At 40.4% G+C, this 14,806-nt stretch overlaps 1 protein-coding gene across 1 annotated transcript; it reads left to right on the top strand.

Annotated features, from left to right (window-relative positions):
* Positions 1–299: 299 nt before the first annotated feature.
* LOC114428791 (potassium voltage-gated channel subfamily F member 1-like) lies at positions 300–2,573 on the top strand. Its single transcript, XM_028397495.1, has one exon. The coding sequence runs from the start codon at positions 512–514 to the stop codon at positions 2,012–2,014; it is 1,503 nt and encodes a 500-aa protein (XP_028253296.1). The 5' UTR covers positions 300–511; the 3' UTR covers positions 2,015–2,573.
* The last annotated feature ends 12,233 nt before the right edge of the window (positions 2,574–14,806 follow it).

Raw genomic sequence — 14,806 nt, 5'->3', positions numbered from 1 at the left:
CAGAACATTATAGTGTGCTACTTTGTAAGCTGTAGGAGCTACTTCCTATATCCAAATACACAGGTAAACACTTCACGTTTTATTTGAAGGTAAGCTTTCTATTTAATGTAGTCTACACGGGTCTACATTAAGCATAGAGTTACTCCAGAAGTTGTAGACAGCAATTCTGATGTAGCCTTCTTCTATGTTTTAAATATTGTTTTATTTACGTGCAGCCTACTTGTTACACGGTGTGTTTTATTTTGAAATGTATTCCCGGAAGTCCTGGTTTGTTAGTTTATGGCTCGTTTGACATTACGCGCACTTCAATGCCAACTTTCTCAGAACGCACAGGCGCACTGTTCACTGCCAAACGCGGCTGTATGGGACTGAGAAGACTTCGCGCCGCAGTCACTTATGAGTAAAGATATTATTGTTACTAAAACATAGTGTTTAATAGGTTTTACGCACAGTGCCAGAGTTCCTGGTGATTTTTCTTTACATCTCCCTTTTTAACGGACTTGTCAACATAATGTGGGGGATCCAGAGGACGCGCTATGCAGACTGCAACGGATCTGAAGCCAGCGAGGAGACAGAGATTGTGGTGAACATTGGCGGAGTGAAACAGGTGTTATACGGGGACGTGTTGAATCGCTACCCGGACACTCGGCTGGCAGAGCTGGTGGACTGCTCACTTAAATCTTCTGAAGAAATATCTTCACTGTGTGACGATTACGACCCTGACACTGGGGAATTTTATTTCGACAGAGACCCTGAAGCCTTTAAGTGCATCATTGAATTGTATTATTATGGGGAGATTCATATGAAACGAGGCATCTGTCCGATTTGCTTCATGAAGGAGATGGAGTTCTGGAAAATTGGCTCGGATTTTCTGGATGATTGTTGTAAATACCACCTGAAGGAGGTGCAGGATGAACTTGCAGAGATTGCAGAGAAAGTGAAAACTATCCTGGTGGACCGAGAAGGAGATCCGTCCGCAGGAGGCTGGCAGCGCTTCCAGATGTGCCTCTGGAGGTTGATGGAGAAGCCGGACTCCTCTCTGCCTGCTCACATTATCGCTATAGTTTCTTTCATCTTCATCCTCGTCTCCTCCGTGGTGATGTGCGTCGGGACCATCCCCGAGCTGCAGGTGGAAGACTCAGAAGGTAACCTCACAGAGCACCCAACTCTAGAGGTCATCGAGACAGTGTGCATCGGCTGGTTCACTATCGAATACCTCCTACGCCTGATCTCATCCCCAAATAAAATAAAATTCGTCCTGGCTTTCATGAACGTAGTCGACTTCATGGCGATCATGCCCTTCTTCGTGGTGCTGATTCTGACCTCCTTCGGCGCGGGGATGATGGAGCTGGCCAATGTGCAGCAGGCGGTGCAGGCTTTACGCATAATGCGCATTGCGCGCATTTTCAAGCTGGCACGCCATTCCTCTGGACTCCAGACCCTCACATCTGCCCTGAAGAGTAGCTTCAAAGAACTTGGACTGCTCCTTATGTACATGGGCGTAGGGGTCTTCCTTTTCTCCGCCCTGGGCTACACCATGGAGCAAAACCACCCGGACACGCTGTTCACAAGCATCCCACAGTCGTTCTGGTGGGCTGTAATCACCATGACCACTGTGGGGTATGGAGATGTTTACCCCAAGACTACTTTGGGTCGATGTAACGCAGCCATCAGCTTTCTGTGCGGGGTCATTGCCATAGCCCTGCCTATACACCCCATCATAAACAATTTTGTCCTCTTCTACAACAAGCAACAGGTACTGGAGACTGCGGCCAAGCATGAGATTGAACTGATGGCTTTGCGCACAGGCGACGGGGAGCTGCAGAAAGCAGCACCCGGTCCCCATAAACACGTTTGCGGCGCAGCGGCTTGGGACAACGCTATGCGCTCCTGCCACAGCGACACATACATTCCTTTACTGAAGGATCCCAGAGGAGGCGCGGGCATCCAGACCCCGAGCATGGACACAAGCTTTGAAAGCACAGCCGAGGCCACTGAATATTTCATATCATGAACACGGAAAAAACTTTATCATTTGAAAAGAAGAAAAAAAGATTAACAAATGAATCATTCACTTTTGAACTATTCAAACGTAATCTGCCAAATTTGGGGGCTGTGGCACAAAAATGATTGTACATAGCTTCATAGAAATAACAGGACCGCAGTATTGCTCTTCAAGGACCTTTAATGCATTTGAGGAATCGCACCTATTAAAGGGACACACAGTGAGTTATTGACTTGATGAGCTGTGCCTTTGCGCAGTGGGTCCCTGTAGGCTGAGGGGTTCTGTTTGAACAGCCAGTACACTGATTCCCCCATGTAGGCATCTTATATAACATCCCCCCTTTCCCACACTTATACTGTAGACAGCACTGTAGCTTATACATCTGTACAAAAATATATTTCACAATGAATATGTGTAATAATGACAGGCAGAAAAGTGTACAAGGAAAAACTTTGAGTTGCAGCTGCAGGCCTGTTTATTTCCATCTCTGCCTGTGTTCTCCATGGCATCAGTGTGATTTTTTTTGTAACTGACACCATATGATTGTGAGTAAAAGCAGTGACTGTGTCATTGGCCTGCATTTCTCCTTACAGCTCATGTTGCTGACACAGGAACTTCAGAAGGTTCCTTTGGCTGCAGGACACGTTCCTGTAATGGGTTTAAATTTTGCAGCAGCCGTCACCATCCCCCCGAGGTTCAGAGGAATAAATTCAACCAGCAAAGTTTCAGATGAGGAGAAACAGCAACAGGCTGGAGGTTAAACAAAATTACTTCTACACGTTCGATTCGACCCTAAAGGACAGTTAACCCTGAAATCAAATATTCATGTTTTTGCCTGCCAAAAGTATAAAATCAATACAGCTGAAAAAAACAATAACAACAGCAATGTCAGTGTACAGAATCCAAACATTGCTGTGAGCAGTAAGTTTTCAGTAACATAAGGCCATGAGGCATCAGCCAGCGTGTTCAGCATTTGGGATTCCACTGCAGTATAAAGCTCATGGGGTAACATGATGAATAAATGAATCAATATCTCTTGAATTGATCAGCAGCATTTAAGCCAACAAAGCCACTCAGAAGTACCTACACAGCAGTAAGCCTGAGGGCACCCCTGTGAGCGGATTCTGAAACATGCACAATAGCCCAAAATGCACCTAATTTCATGTAGGAAATATATTCAACTACATCCTGCATCAGTCAGTCAGCCAGACAAACAGCAGCATCCAGATTTTCTTTGCAGCATATGTTTAAATTCAGCCAGCTCCTTCATAACATTTTTCACAATTATTTTCTTTATTGTCTCATGATTTCTTAAAAGAGACAACAGAATTTTTCAGCTGCATTGTTCCCAGAAGGCAGGAATATCAAAACTAAGAGGGATAAATAGCACTGCAGGAAAAAATGAATATGTCATTTTAAGGTGAAATGTCCCTTTAAAATCTATTAATTAACAAACTTGTCAAGAGAGACTGTCTTAATACATTAGTGATCTCATTTTGGAAGAGACTCGAAAGCCTGATGTGTTTTCACACTGTGTCCCATGCTTTAAAATATGAGCTCTGAATTGGCCTTATGGGTTGCAAAGTATTTAAAGGTTACATTTTCACAGTTTGATAGGTCTCACCTCCTACACCATTAGTCTGAGTGACAGAAAACCTGCTGCACAAACAGACCCGTTCTTATAATAAAAATTGAGATGGCACAGCAGGGGAACTACAATTAAAATCCAACATATTTAATTCAAATGTCAGTTCTTCTGAGGCGTCACATGGAAACCTGCAGGAGGATTTATTGTCAAGACTGTTCTCTACTGCTCCGGCTTCTGTGAAGTTTTACAGAATCAGTATATTTTGAATGTGAATACACTGGATGGGAAGAAGTTCTTCCACCACAAAAATACAAAAACACAAAAACGACAAAAGCCGACATGTAGCAGAAGAAGTAGGGAGATCATATTTCTTTACTTTAGGGGTGATCGATAAGATTGCCACTTCATGCCGTATGCTCCCCTTCTACAATTACATACTTCTTTACACAGATTTTAGTGGCCTGCTTGGACTATCCCATCATCACTGTCAATATTGTGTGAGCTCCTTCTTAACTTGGAGAAGAGGTTGTTGTCCAAAGATCAGGTTTTGTCCTGGTGGATGGACACTCCTCTTTTCAGCTTCCCACACTTCTTTATTTTCTCCTGTCTCAGATATCAGTGTAGGAGGCCCCTGTAATAGTGTAACCCTTTTCCATGTAGTCCACCAGCAGCACCCCCTCGGCATCTCAGAAAACAGAGACAGCGCCTCGCCTGTGGATGTCATCAATTTGAATCTCTTTGAGCCAGAGACTTTGTGTCTCTGGTTAGGAGTGGTGGGCCTTAGTATCATCAATGGTTGCAAACTGCTGAAATGATGCAACTGACTTCAATGTTAATATGCTTTACCTCAAAAATGGCAGATTGTCCCTTGACATGTATTGAATCTGCTTCAATACATGTCATGAGGTGACACATGAGGTGACACATTTGAGATGTTATCAATGTACCAATATTTGACCTGTCAAGTTCATGTCATCGGCCTTGTCAAAGGTCTCCGGTCGCCTATTGGCCTCCTTGGAGGGTCACCTGACTTTCTCTTTTGTGTTTGACTTCAGGAGCCCTTTCTCTCATCATGCTGTGGGAAGGAGCACTTGACTTGTCACCATGTCCTCAGTCGAGGCTGAGGTAGGTCTGCATGATGTTGTCCATCTTATAAGGCAATGCGGATTTTTAATTTTTAATCAACAAAAAAAAAACAAAAAAAAGGTTTGTGATAACATTTCCCTCAACTTCAGGACAAAAACCTGTCAATTACACCTCATAGTGATAACCATGGTTACCAAAGTGACGTCAGCGAGCACAGGATGCTGACATCTTACTGCTGCCTCACTAACAAGGTGTTTGCATCATTCACAGGGACATGATGTCAGTTTGTTTGATTCAACAGAGCTACACCTCCTCAGCAGTGTTTTCGCTGCAGTCTAAGTTATGCAGCCTGAAATAAAGATCATGAAAGAGGTCAGTGAGGGCTCTGCAGGCTGTCCACCCACTCATGTCCTGTACGGGTCTGCTATCTCTCCTGGCCTGCAACAGATTCACACATGTCAAAGCCTTGGAGAAAAAGCCCTTTGTTCACGATGACAGGTGGAGCTGGAATGTCAAAGGCGTGCATTGTGCAACAGAACAATGTTCCTCCAGCAGATACACATGTAAATACACACGCACCTTCATGTTCAAATTTAGATTTACAAGCACACACACACACACACACTTGTGGGAACACAAACATCACCCCTCCTTTTTTACCGCCTACCCACGAGCACTCACAAATAATTGCACTAGTACATGAACACACACACTTTTTCACCCATATGCCCACAGTCATGTGTGATCTACTCTACAGTGACCTGCTGCGATCTGCTGGCTAATCACCAATTTTTACACCCACATGTTGTCCATCTGTTGCATTCAGTGGGTGTTTAAGATAAGCATTTACACAAAAATGTGCTCATTATCCAAAATAGTACCAATTATTATCCAGCTAATGAGAGCTTGTTACTCTTAAATAAAAAGTAGTTTGTGAATCTCAGACACAGTGAGGACATCGGTGTCTGAAAAATAGTCATGTGATACGTTCATGTTCAAACCACACACAGCGAAGAAGGGAACATATTGAAATGATGCAGCTGACTGAAATGTTAATATGCTTTACATTTTGTATTACACTGCTGCAAAAAAAAAATCAACAGTGTGACATTTATAGCATGTCATATTTGTTTTATATTACTGTGCACTTCAATATTTTATCTAGTGTTACATCATGTATCATGCTGTCAGTAAAAGCAGTGTTGAACTGAGGAATGAAGCTATGGCAGCAGTTCCATTAATGACCACTTGAGTCAATATAATAGACTTAAAATATCCACCTTTAAAGAAGAAATAAACATGTTAAAAGTCTTATACAAATGATGAAATTCTGTTTTTACCATGTCATAATACTGGTTATCACCTGCAGTCAGTAGTGGAAAGTAGAAGTAACTAAGTATTTGTACTTCAGGTCAGACTCCGCATGGAGGTGGTGTCACGCTGCCAGCTGTGTTTTTATAATGAGCCTCAATCATGATGCTGGTGCGCTGGCTCAGTTAGCTAAGGGTACATTTCAGAGATGTCTGTATTGATAATTTAAATTAACTAGACATTGTCAATTTTAATTTTAAGATGATTTCTTTGATTATTTTAACATGTTCAGATATCCTTTACAATGGAAACTATATATATTTATTTGGTGCGTGAGTACTTTTACTTTTAATACTTTAAGTACATTTAAAAGTAAGTACTTACGACTTTTACTTAAGTAGGATTGCTGATGTAGCACTTCTACTTTTACTTGAATATATATTTTGCTGGGTAATATTATATATATGCTGGGCATTTTTACTTACGTACCAAGCTTCAGTACTTCCTCCACCACTGCCTGCAGTGAGACATTTGACACAAACAATATGTTTGGTGGTCTACACCCCGAATGGCAGGAAACGTTGTAGAAGGAGCATTTTCTCCCTCCTGCAGGGTCAAAACATAGAGGGAGAGTAAGAGTCAGGTCAGCTCTTCAGTCAATCAAAAAAAAAAAAATTTATTCTTTATATATAGCCATAATGATGTGAATTTTTTCAACCATTATAATGATGTCAGCTCTGGCTTTATGTTGTCAAAGGGATTCCTATACTCACATGTCCCATCCAGCTGCCTTTCATGCTGGTTATGTTGGTATTGAGTTACACACAACCATTCTGATGACAGCATGGACACACAGATACCTCCCCCATTTCTCCTCTCCATCGACCTTTACAACAGGGATCGTCTATGTCTAAAAATAGTGAAATCCCTGAGGTATCCTTTATACAAACGGAAGTTCAAGAAACATTTACGTCTCTAAACAGCTGTAAAATTCTTTGATATTAGAAATTCAGCTGTGATATAAAGAACTGAAGTGGCTGATTGACACAATAGACACAGCAGACAAGCTGAAACATCACAGCACAAGCAAAAAAAAAAAGAGAGAAAAACAAGATGGCCTCTGGATAAAATCTGGTTGCCTAAAATGATCCAAATGGATATTTCAATGGATTCATTTCCTGCAGAAAAAAACATATTCATTTGAATACAAATGTGTGTGCATAATGATGTAGCTGAAGAGTCCACCCCTCGGAGCACTATCTAAGATATTTTCAGCTGCAGGAGAGGGAAAAGGTAATCTCCCCAATGTCAGATTCAGAAGAGGGAAAACAACATGTTCCAGAAGTGTTTTTTGTGTGCTGAATGAGTTTCATCTTTTTTTTTTTTTTTTTCCAAAAGAGATGTTTAAAAAAAAATGCGTAGGTGCACCCTGGAGCAGTTCAGGCAGAGAGCTGCACAAAATTACATGACACTAATTACATGGATTAAATATGACCTTCTAGATAATAGCAGATGATGCATTGAATACCCTCAACCAAAAGTGAGTTCCATTTCTTTTTGCATTGTGCAAAATGTTCTTCTGCACAACATCTCTGCATGAATGCAGACCAGACATTAATGGCAACTACGACCCCACCTTCATTTGGAACATCAAATAACATTTGTGCGCTCAATGTATTTTTCTCTATAACGGCTTTTTAGCTGACTGTGCCAAAGCTTTTTAAGATATCACCATGAAATGGCAAACAATAAATTCCCTCCCGCTGTTGAAACACTGACCAGTGAAGATGAAGCATAGCCTGTTTTGCAGTTTGCTGGTACATTACCCTGGACTGATAAAAAAAAAAAAAAAAAATGGAATGGAATGGAAATCATAGCAGCAAGCGCAATATGAGGAAAATGATTTTCTCATAGATGAGTTATCACTGGTGAGTTTCTGTTTCAGCAGAGGGACTAATAGAGACACGGTCTGATGCAAAGCTTTTACTCCTGGAGAGATCTGAACCAGCACTGAGGTCAAAGTGAACACTGAATGATGGTAATGGCTGCCCTAATACTGAGGTAAACATGCAGCATCACTTGAAAAGTTTGTAAATAGCATGTGCTTGGTGCAGAGTTGGTGTTTGAAATCAGCGGAGAGCAAAATTTTGCCATAGTGAGTCAATGCACCAGCACTGAGAAGTAGTGCAAACTAGCATTTAGCTGATGTAAACAAACCACCACAAGCCTTACTGCTGTGTTAGCGCAAACTAGCCTGATGACAGCATATTTGTTTTGTGCATTTTTAGCTTAGTGTGGACCCTTTTGGAGCACTTGTGGCTTGTCCAGCAGTTGTCCACTAACCATACTGATGTGTCAGTAGGCAAGACACCATGTAAATTAAGATCATGTTGCTGTGCTTCTGGAGGTCTGATTCATTCAGCAGGCTTTGATGATGCAGAATATTCAGCAGATCATTAGGTTGTTTATTGTATGATTTCTATGAACTCATTGGGTGCTTTAATCTCTGTGTGAAACATCCACTGGAACTGGCTGTGTGCCTGCGCAGTGCTTCTTCCTCACATATTGGACTGACACTATCCCCTCTAGTGGTAAAATGTGCTATTACACATACGGCCAGCTGGACAGCATGCAGCTTTACATAGACAACTTTGAGACACCATACGTTTTAATTTTTCACATTTTTTTAAGATATTGTTACCTCCTGTAAAAGTAATTAGCAATAACTATTCCATTGTAGTTTATTTCTTTTTTTTAATCTTTTCCTGTAGTGAAAAGATTCATCCTACCAGAGTGGAAAATTAAACTGATTGAACTGATTAAAGAGATAGACATTCCTACAAAATACATATACCTCAGTTCTCATGAAAAAAACCTTTCACCTGAACAGTATATTTATATATAAAAAGTGAGATTGCTCTCAGTCTCTGTGTAAGTTCAGTATTTTGAGATTTGACAGGAAAGTTCTGGCCTCTTTTTATTCTAGGAGAAGTTTTTATAGTGTCTTTTATGTGAAATAGAGACCTGGTGCTCAGTCTCAAGGAGGCAATGAAGTCCTAAAGCATCTGTGATGGCTCTCAATGCCTTGCCTGCCCTCAGTGAGTCCTCTGCTGAGTTATATCACATCTTATCTCATTAGATTTATACTGCATGATGTTAAACAAAGGAGAGCAATAAAATGTTTATGAACACATCACGCTTCTGAAATTATTATACTCTCATAATAATAATACAGTATATTGGTTTTGTTAATTATTGCTTTGGAAGCCAAATAGGTATTGATTGAACTGCACAGATGAGTTTAATACAACAAGCAATTCAGATGCCTATTATGTTATAGCTCATTGCTTGTGATTATCTTCATTTTGTTCTTGACAGTCTTGGCTGTGCTACAGTAAATATAAAAAGTAAAATTCTCACTGGAAATGATCTGTTTTAATCTGAAATAAAAGAAATTGAATGTGTTTTTGCCACATTAAAGTGGATTTATACAGAATATATCATCAGTAAGAAACTTTAATAGCTCCGATAATGAAAGCATACTATTACCATTAAAGGAGGTTATACTAGACTACTTAACTCTCTATAATTGTACTGTCTATAAAAATAGATGAGCTCTCTCTCTCTCTCTCTCTCTTTAGGTTTCCTGAAAAGGGACTAATCACGATGGAAGCCAAAAAAATGGCAGAAAAGCTTGTTGTAGATCAGAGAAGCCTTGAAACCAGACCATCCTCACCATGAAAATGTAACGTGAGGTCGATATTTCGGTCCCTGGAAATGGAACATGTGATGTGCGTATTTCTCTGGTCACATCTCGTTGGCAGCCAAAAATGGTAATCTGACAATGGGTGCAGTTGTCCTTGTAAAGTGTAATTAAGATTATCTTAAACTGCTTACCCTTCCTAATTGTATCCAGTTGTTTAAAAATTAATCAGACCACAGGTGAAAACAAAAATGATCATATCAATTATTTCTTGTGGAAAGAAAACATCATGAGGTGTCAGGGGACTCAAACCTCAGACTGCAGAGTGAAGGTCAACTGCTTTGTATACATGTCCACCATTCCTCAACCACCTCCTTTGTAGGACTTTTGTTTTGTTATTGGTCCCATGATCACATGACATATGGCAATATGATCATATGCTCCATTAACACAATGGGTCGGGCAATTAATCCATATGCTCTTTTAAAGGGGCCGTTGTGAAAGGAACCATTCAATTCAAACTGATTTTTTTTCTACTCCTATTTCCTTCTGTTTAAGCCTTTATGCTAAGCTAAGCTAATTACCTTCTTGCCCCTCTGCAGAAGCTAACACAGAGTTTTAGTGCTGTTCTTTTGAACCTGAAGTTCAAAACATTGACATTAAAAACAGCTTTATACGGTGAAGGTTTTGTTTCAGCTTACATCAGCGAGGGCAGGAGAATAACATGTAATGTGCTGTTTATGTTCCACAGTCTCACGCTGATACTGTTGAGTTCATAAAGCCTCCTTCAGCATGAATATGCAAATTGAAAGTCAGGGCCTCTGTGTATGTTTTTACATTGTAACCCTCCTCCACATATTGTCTTCTCTTGTTTGAATTGTCATTAAACGGTGGAGCGCTGCATGTTTTCCACCCTGCTTGCTTTGATAAGGCACCCTGTGAAAATAACCGCCTTCACTTTTCTGCCAAACACAGTTTCCAAACTGACAAAGTTGTGCTTTGAAAGTGCCGTCAATGGACAGCTTCAAATAACTTGTTCAAAGCCAAAGCTTGTATAAGCTGCCTCAGTTTATTTAAAAATCAATTCCATCCATCCATTTTTCTTTTTTTTGATGAATGAATTTAATTAGAACGTTACAAACAGCAACACATAAAAGGAAAAGAGGGCTCTCCCCTGCACCACCAGCTGCATTACAAAGAACTGCTGCCTGATCTGCTCATCCTCTGCTCTCTGCCACTTAGTTCCTGCCCTTCACTGACAATCTTCACTTCAAAAATAGATTACAAAGGGCACATTTCAATAAGGCGGCCATGTTGTAGTGGCCTTGTGCCACTTCTGCTGATAAATGTATGGATATCTAATTAAGGAAATTGGCCTTGGGAGACCGGCGCTGCAGTGATAGATCTGACCTGCTCGCTGATGTCACTGCTGATTATCTCATCCACAGACAATGAGGTTTTATGGAGTGGAACATCCTCGTCCCCACTGTGGGTTGCTACAGTGATTACAATTAATTTAAGGTGGCAGGTCATAAAAACAATATTTAGTGAAGCTGTTAACAGAGTCACAGTTCCTCTGGGATGTGAGATTTATAACCGTCAGTAAAAAAGTCAAACAAGCGTTTTCCTCCCATCAAAGTGTGACAGCTTTGCATTATCGTGATGGGCGGTCTCTGGCTTCAGCTTATGAAAAATGTAAGAGTGCCTGCACCCCAAATGCTGCAAATAGGAGGTATGATTATGTGAGAAGAAAAATAATCCATTTGCAAATAGTTTATGAATAATTAAACAATTTTCAAGAGAGATATCTGCAACAGCCATTTTCTCAGCAACCCCCAGGAGGAAAATAAAATAATTTAGATGGCATTCAAGGGACAGTGCAGGTTCTTTGAAGCGGCATTCTGACTTGGACTGAGATCAGCAGCAAAACATATAGACACTTAGAAAACTTAATATCACTTTGTGTAGATTTGTTTAGAAAGCCATTCTTCAAACCACAACCCCACTGACAAACACATTATTACTCAACACAGGGGTTGCTGTGTTGCCAGGTTTCTGTTGCATCGCCGACTGACTTCAGTGTGTTAGTTTATGATGCTAATAAACATATTAAAATGTAACAGTCACACAGCAGTGGTCCACCTGAGTGGGCCTGTAGCTACTCTGTGCAATGCAGTTTTGACATGTATTTGGATGAATGAAACCGTCTCTCTTGCCATAAATGATATTGGTTTATTCACATAACTCATAATTTCCATTAAATTTCAAACTTCACATTTTCTTTCAAAACAAGAAAATAATACCGTCATGCAAGATCAATCCTCTTACAGTCAAAAATCGGTTTTCTTCCTCATTCATCAGCACCGGATGCTGTAGTTGCCCCAACTAATCACCTGTGGCAGCGCAGGTGCCAAAAAATCCTTTAGAGCCCCCTAGTACCTCTGACACATGTTTACAATTGTACATAAATATATGACTCATACAGGCCCTATATCAGCACACTACCCACATGTTATCATCTCATTAAATGTTAAATGTTATAATCATCTTGTTATCCTTCTATCAGATTCCAACCATTAGCTTCAGTATCTTATAACAACCCCAAACTTCAGCAAATACTGACAAAGCAAGCTTAGCTGTTAGCCTTTGTGCTAAGCTAATAAGCTGCTGACTGCATAGATCAGTTCTAAATAAATGTCTCAGCTCATGACTTCTAGGTTCTCTGTCTAAATCTGTCCTCCGAAACTGTTGGCAGACCTCCCTTAATATGTCCATCAGTGACATGTGATACTCCTCAGTAGCCTTGACCTTGTTTTATGTACACCATAGACACATTTCATTGGCTGCTAAATGCTCAGCATGACTCCACACCAACAGGTGAGAGATCTGTTACAGCTGCTGCATAAAGCCCCCCAGGAAGGATGGAGCCACATGATAATCCAGCTGACATGAAAATGTTATGGTGGATGAGGACTCAATGAGGAGATGTACATGTCAAACTGTGATGAAATGTCTCGTCCTTGCCTTTGTGCCTGCTGGTAATTAAAGTCCCTCTATGTGTTTGTCCCTGGCGTGGGTCACTGTGGGTGATTACAGATGGGTGGCAATGTGAAAATCAATCTGCCATCTTTGGAAAGAAAAATTACAGAGTGGGCTGTGAAAGCAATAGTAGGGGCAGGAGTATCTAGCAGAAAGATTTTTTCCTCTCACAGCAGCCTCAGATCAAAGCTGCACGGATCACACAGTGTGCGTCTCTGCAGTGGAATATTTACATAGTCATTACTGTGAGGATGTGTGCAGTTTGAGGAGAAATGCAGAAGTTGGAGGAAAATATCTGTCCATAATTTCTTCTAAGGAGGCAACAAGCTTGACAGCGGGACATTGGAGCTTTATGGTTTCTAATGGTGGGCTACTGAGAAAACCCATTATCTGTATGTGAACATAAAAGAGGTCAACTAAGCTCTAAGTACAAATAAAATACTTGATCCTGATTGTCCCTTACCTTTTCACCCTTATCCCCCTAGATCACATTACAGCAAAAATCTCTTTCTTTAAAGCTAGTCTAGTATTAAATTGAACCTCAGTTTCTTCTTCCTTTCCACATGTGTTTATTGATGAACTATTTTGATACATGTTGTATTTCCTGAAATGTATAGGTTTTGGGATATTGAGGCAGACCTGAAAAACAAAAATCCTTCACGGTCACAATAAAACAGGCTCGATTTGTGGCACAGTGTTAAACACAGCGTCCATCTCGGAAGAGCCTCCTAATAGCCTATTTCCCTGGAGAGCAAGAGAGAGGCCATTTACAACGACCAATCATACAGTAGGCGAAGCGACCTCGGGCCATTTCGCCAATAATGAGATAATGCACAAAGGTGACACCACATTTCTTCCCCTGTGTTTATATTGTCACTAACAGCGATGATTTATGAGCAGCGAGACCGAGATGAACAAAATGCAGGAGGCAGGATTATGATGGATGAAGATGCAGTTTAATCTATGCTATTTTTCCACACTTCCTCCACCTTCTTCTTCGGTTTCTGACTTAACGCTTTTTTGCTGCAATGCATGCTGGGTAGGAACATGCACAGGTTTAAGGGGTAAACAATGCATTGTCAACTGTGAGTGTAGGAAGCGTAGGAAGGTTGATGAGGGGCTCAGTGGGAGTGTTTTACTGTTGTTGCTTGCATGGTAATGGCCTGAGGTGTCTAAAAGCAGCCACACTGCGACTTCTCTCACCCACCTTGAGGTGAGCTTTTAATGAGTCTAACAGCCTTTTTTCCTTATTTCAGTGAGGCCTCAAACAACACGTGACCTACAAAATATCAAGGTCATGGAGTAAAGGTGCACGGCAGCAGAGCAGATAAGGAACAGATGGTTTGTGTCTTGTTAGAGGTGATATTTTGTGATGAATTGAACAATAATAACCCTTGCTTGGATTGAAAGTGACCTCTGCATTTGTGTATATCCATGTGCAGACTTATAAATGCCTCTCTATAATAAAGACTGTGTCATTAGGTGATTATTGATTTGTCACAATTAATAAGGGACTTTTTGATCTATAGGTGATTTATTACAGTGTAATCAAATAGATAACAAACCCGTACCGTGTTTTTTTGTGCCATTCAGCGGCGATCAATAACTTAATAACTTAACTGTGGGCGAAAACAAAACAGTTCATGGTGTCAGGGTCTGAAATGCAGATTTTTCACTAAGTCTGCCTCACTGCCCCATGAGAGCATGTTGGATAAAATAAAAATATTGACGTATCAGGTTCTTTCTTTGTGCAACTTACTTTTAATTTTGGACATCTTCTAGCATCCTGCTCATTGACAAAGCTTATTGATGTTTGTTTATTTTTAAATGCATTATTAGATTACAGAATTCTCTTGTGAAATACTAACCTGCAATATAACATAGGATTACTCTAAAACAGGCATCATAATGAAAGACATGATATTATAATAGCATAAAAATGAACTGATATTGATCATTTTGGATCATTTACTAAGGAGGACCAAAGTTATTATAGGAAAATATGTATGATTGCTGAGATAAAAATGATAGAATTTGCTTTTTTGCACTGTGAACATTTTTTTTAAATAAAACA

Source organism: Parambassis ranga, chromosome 24, assembly GCF_900634625.1.
Source record: "Parambassis ranga chromosome 24, fParRan2.1, whole genome shotgun sequence".
In the NCBI taxonomy this organism is placed as follows: domain Eukaryota; kingdom Metazoa; phylum Chordata; class Actinopteri; family Ambassidae; genus Parambassis; species Parambassis ranga.
The sequence above is the reverse complement of the archived record's forward strand: the minus strand, read 5'-3'. Positions and strand labels throughout refer to the sequence as shown.

Coding starts and splice junctions, on each gene's coding strand:
- LOC114428791 (XM_028397495.1), top strand. CDS start 512: ATGTGGGGGATCCAGAGGACGCGCTATGCAGACTGCAACGGATCTGAA.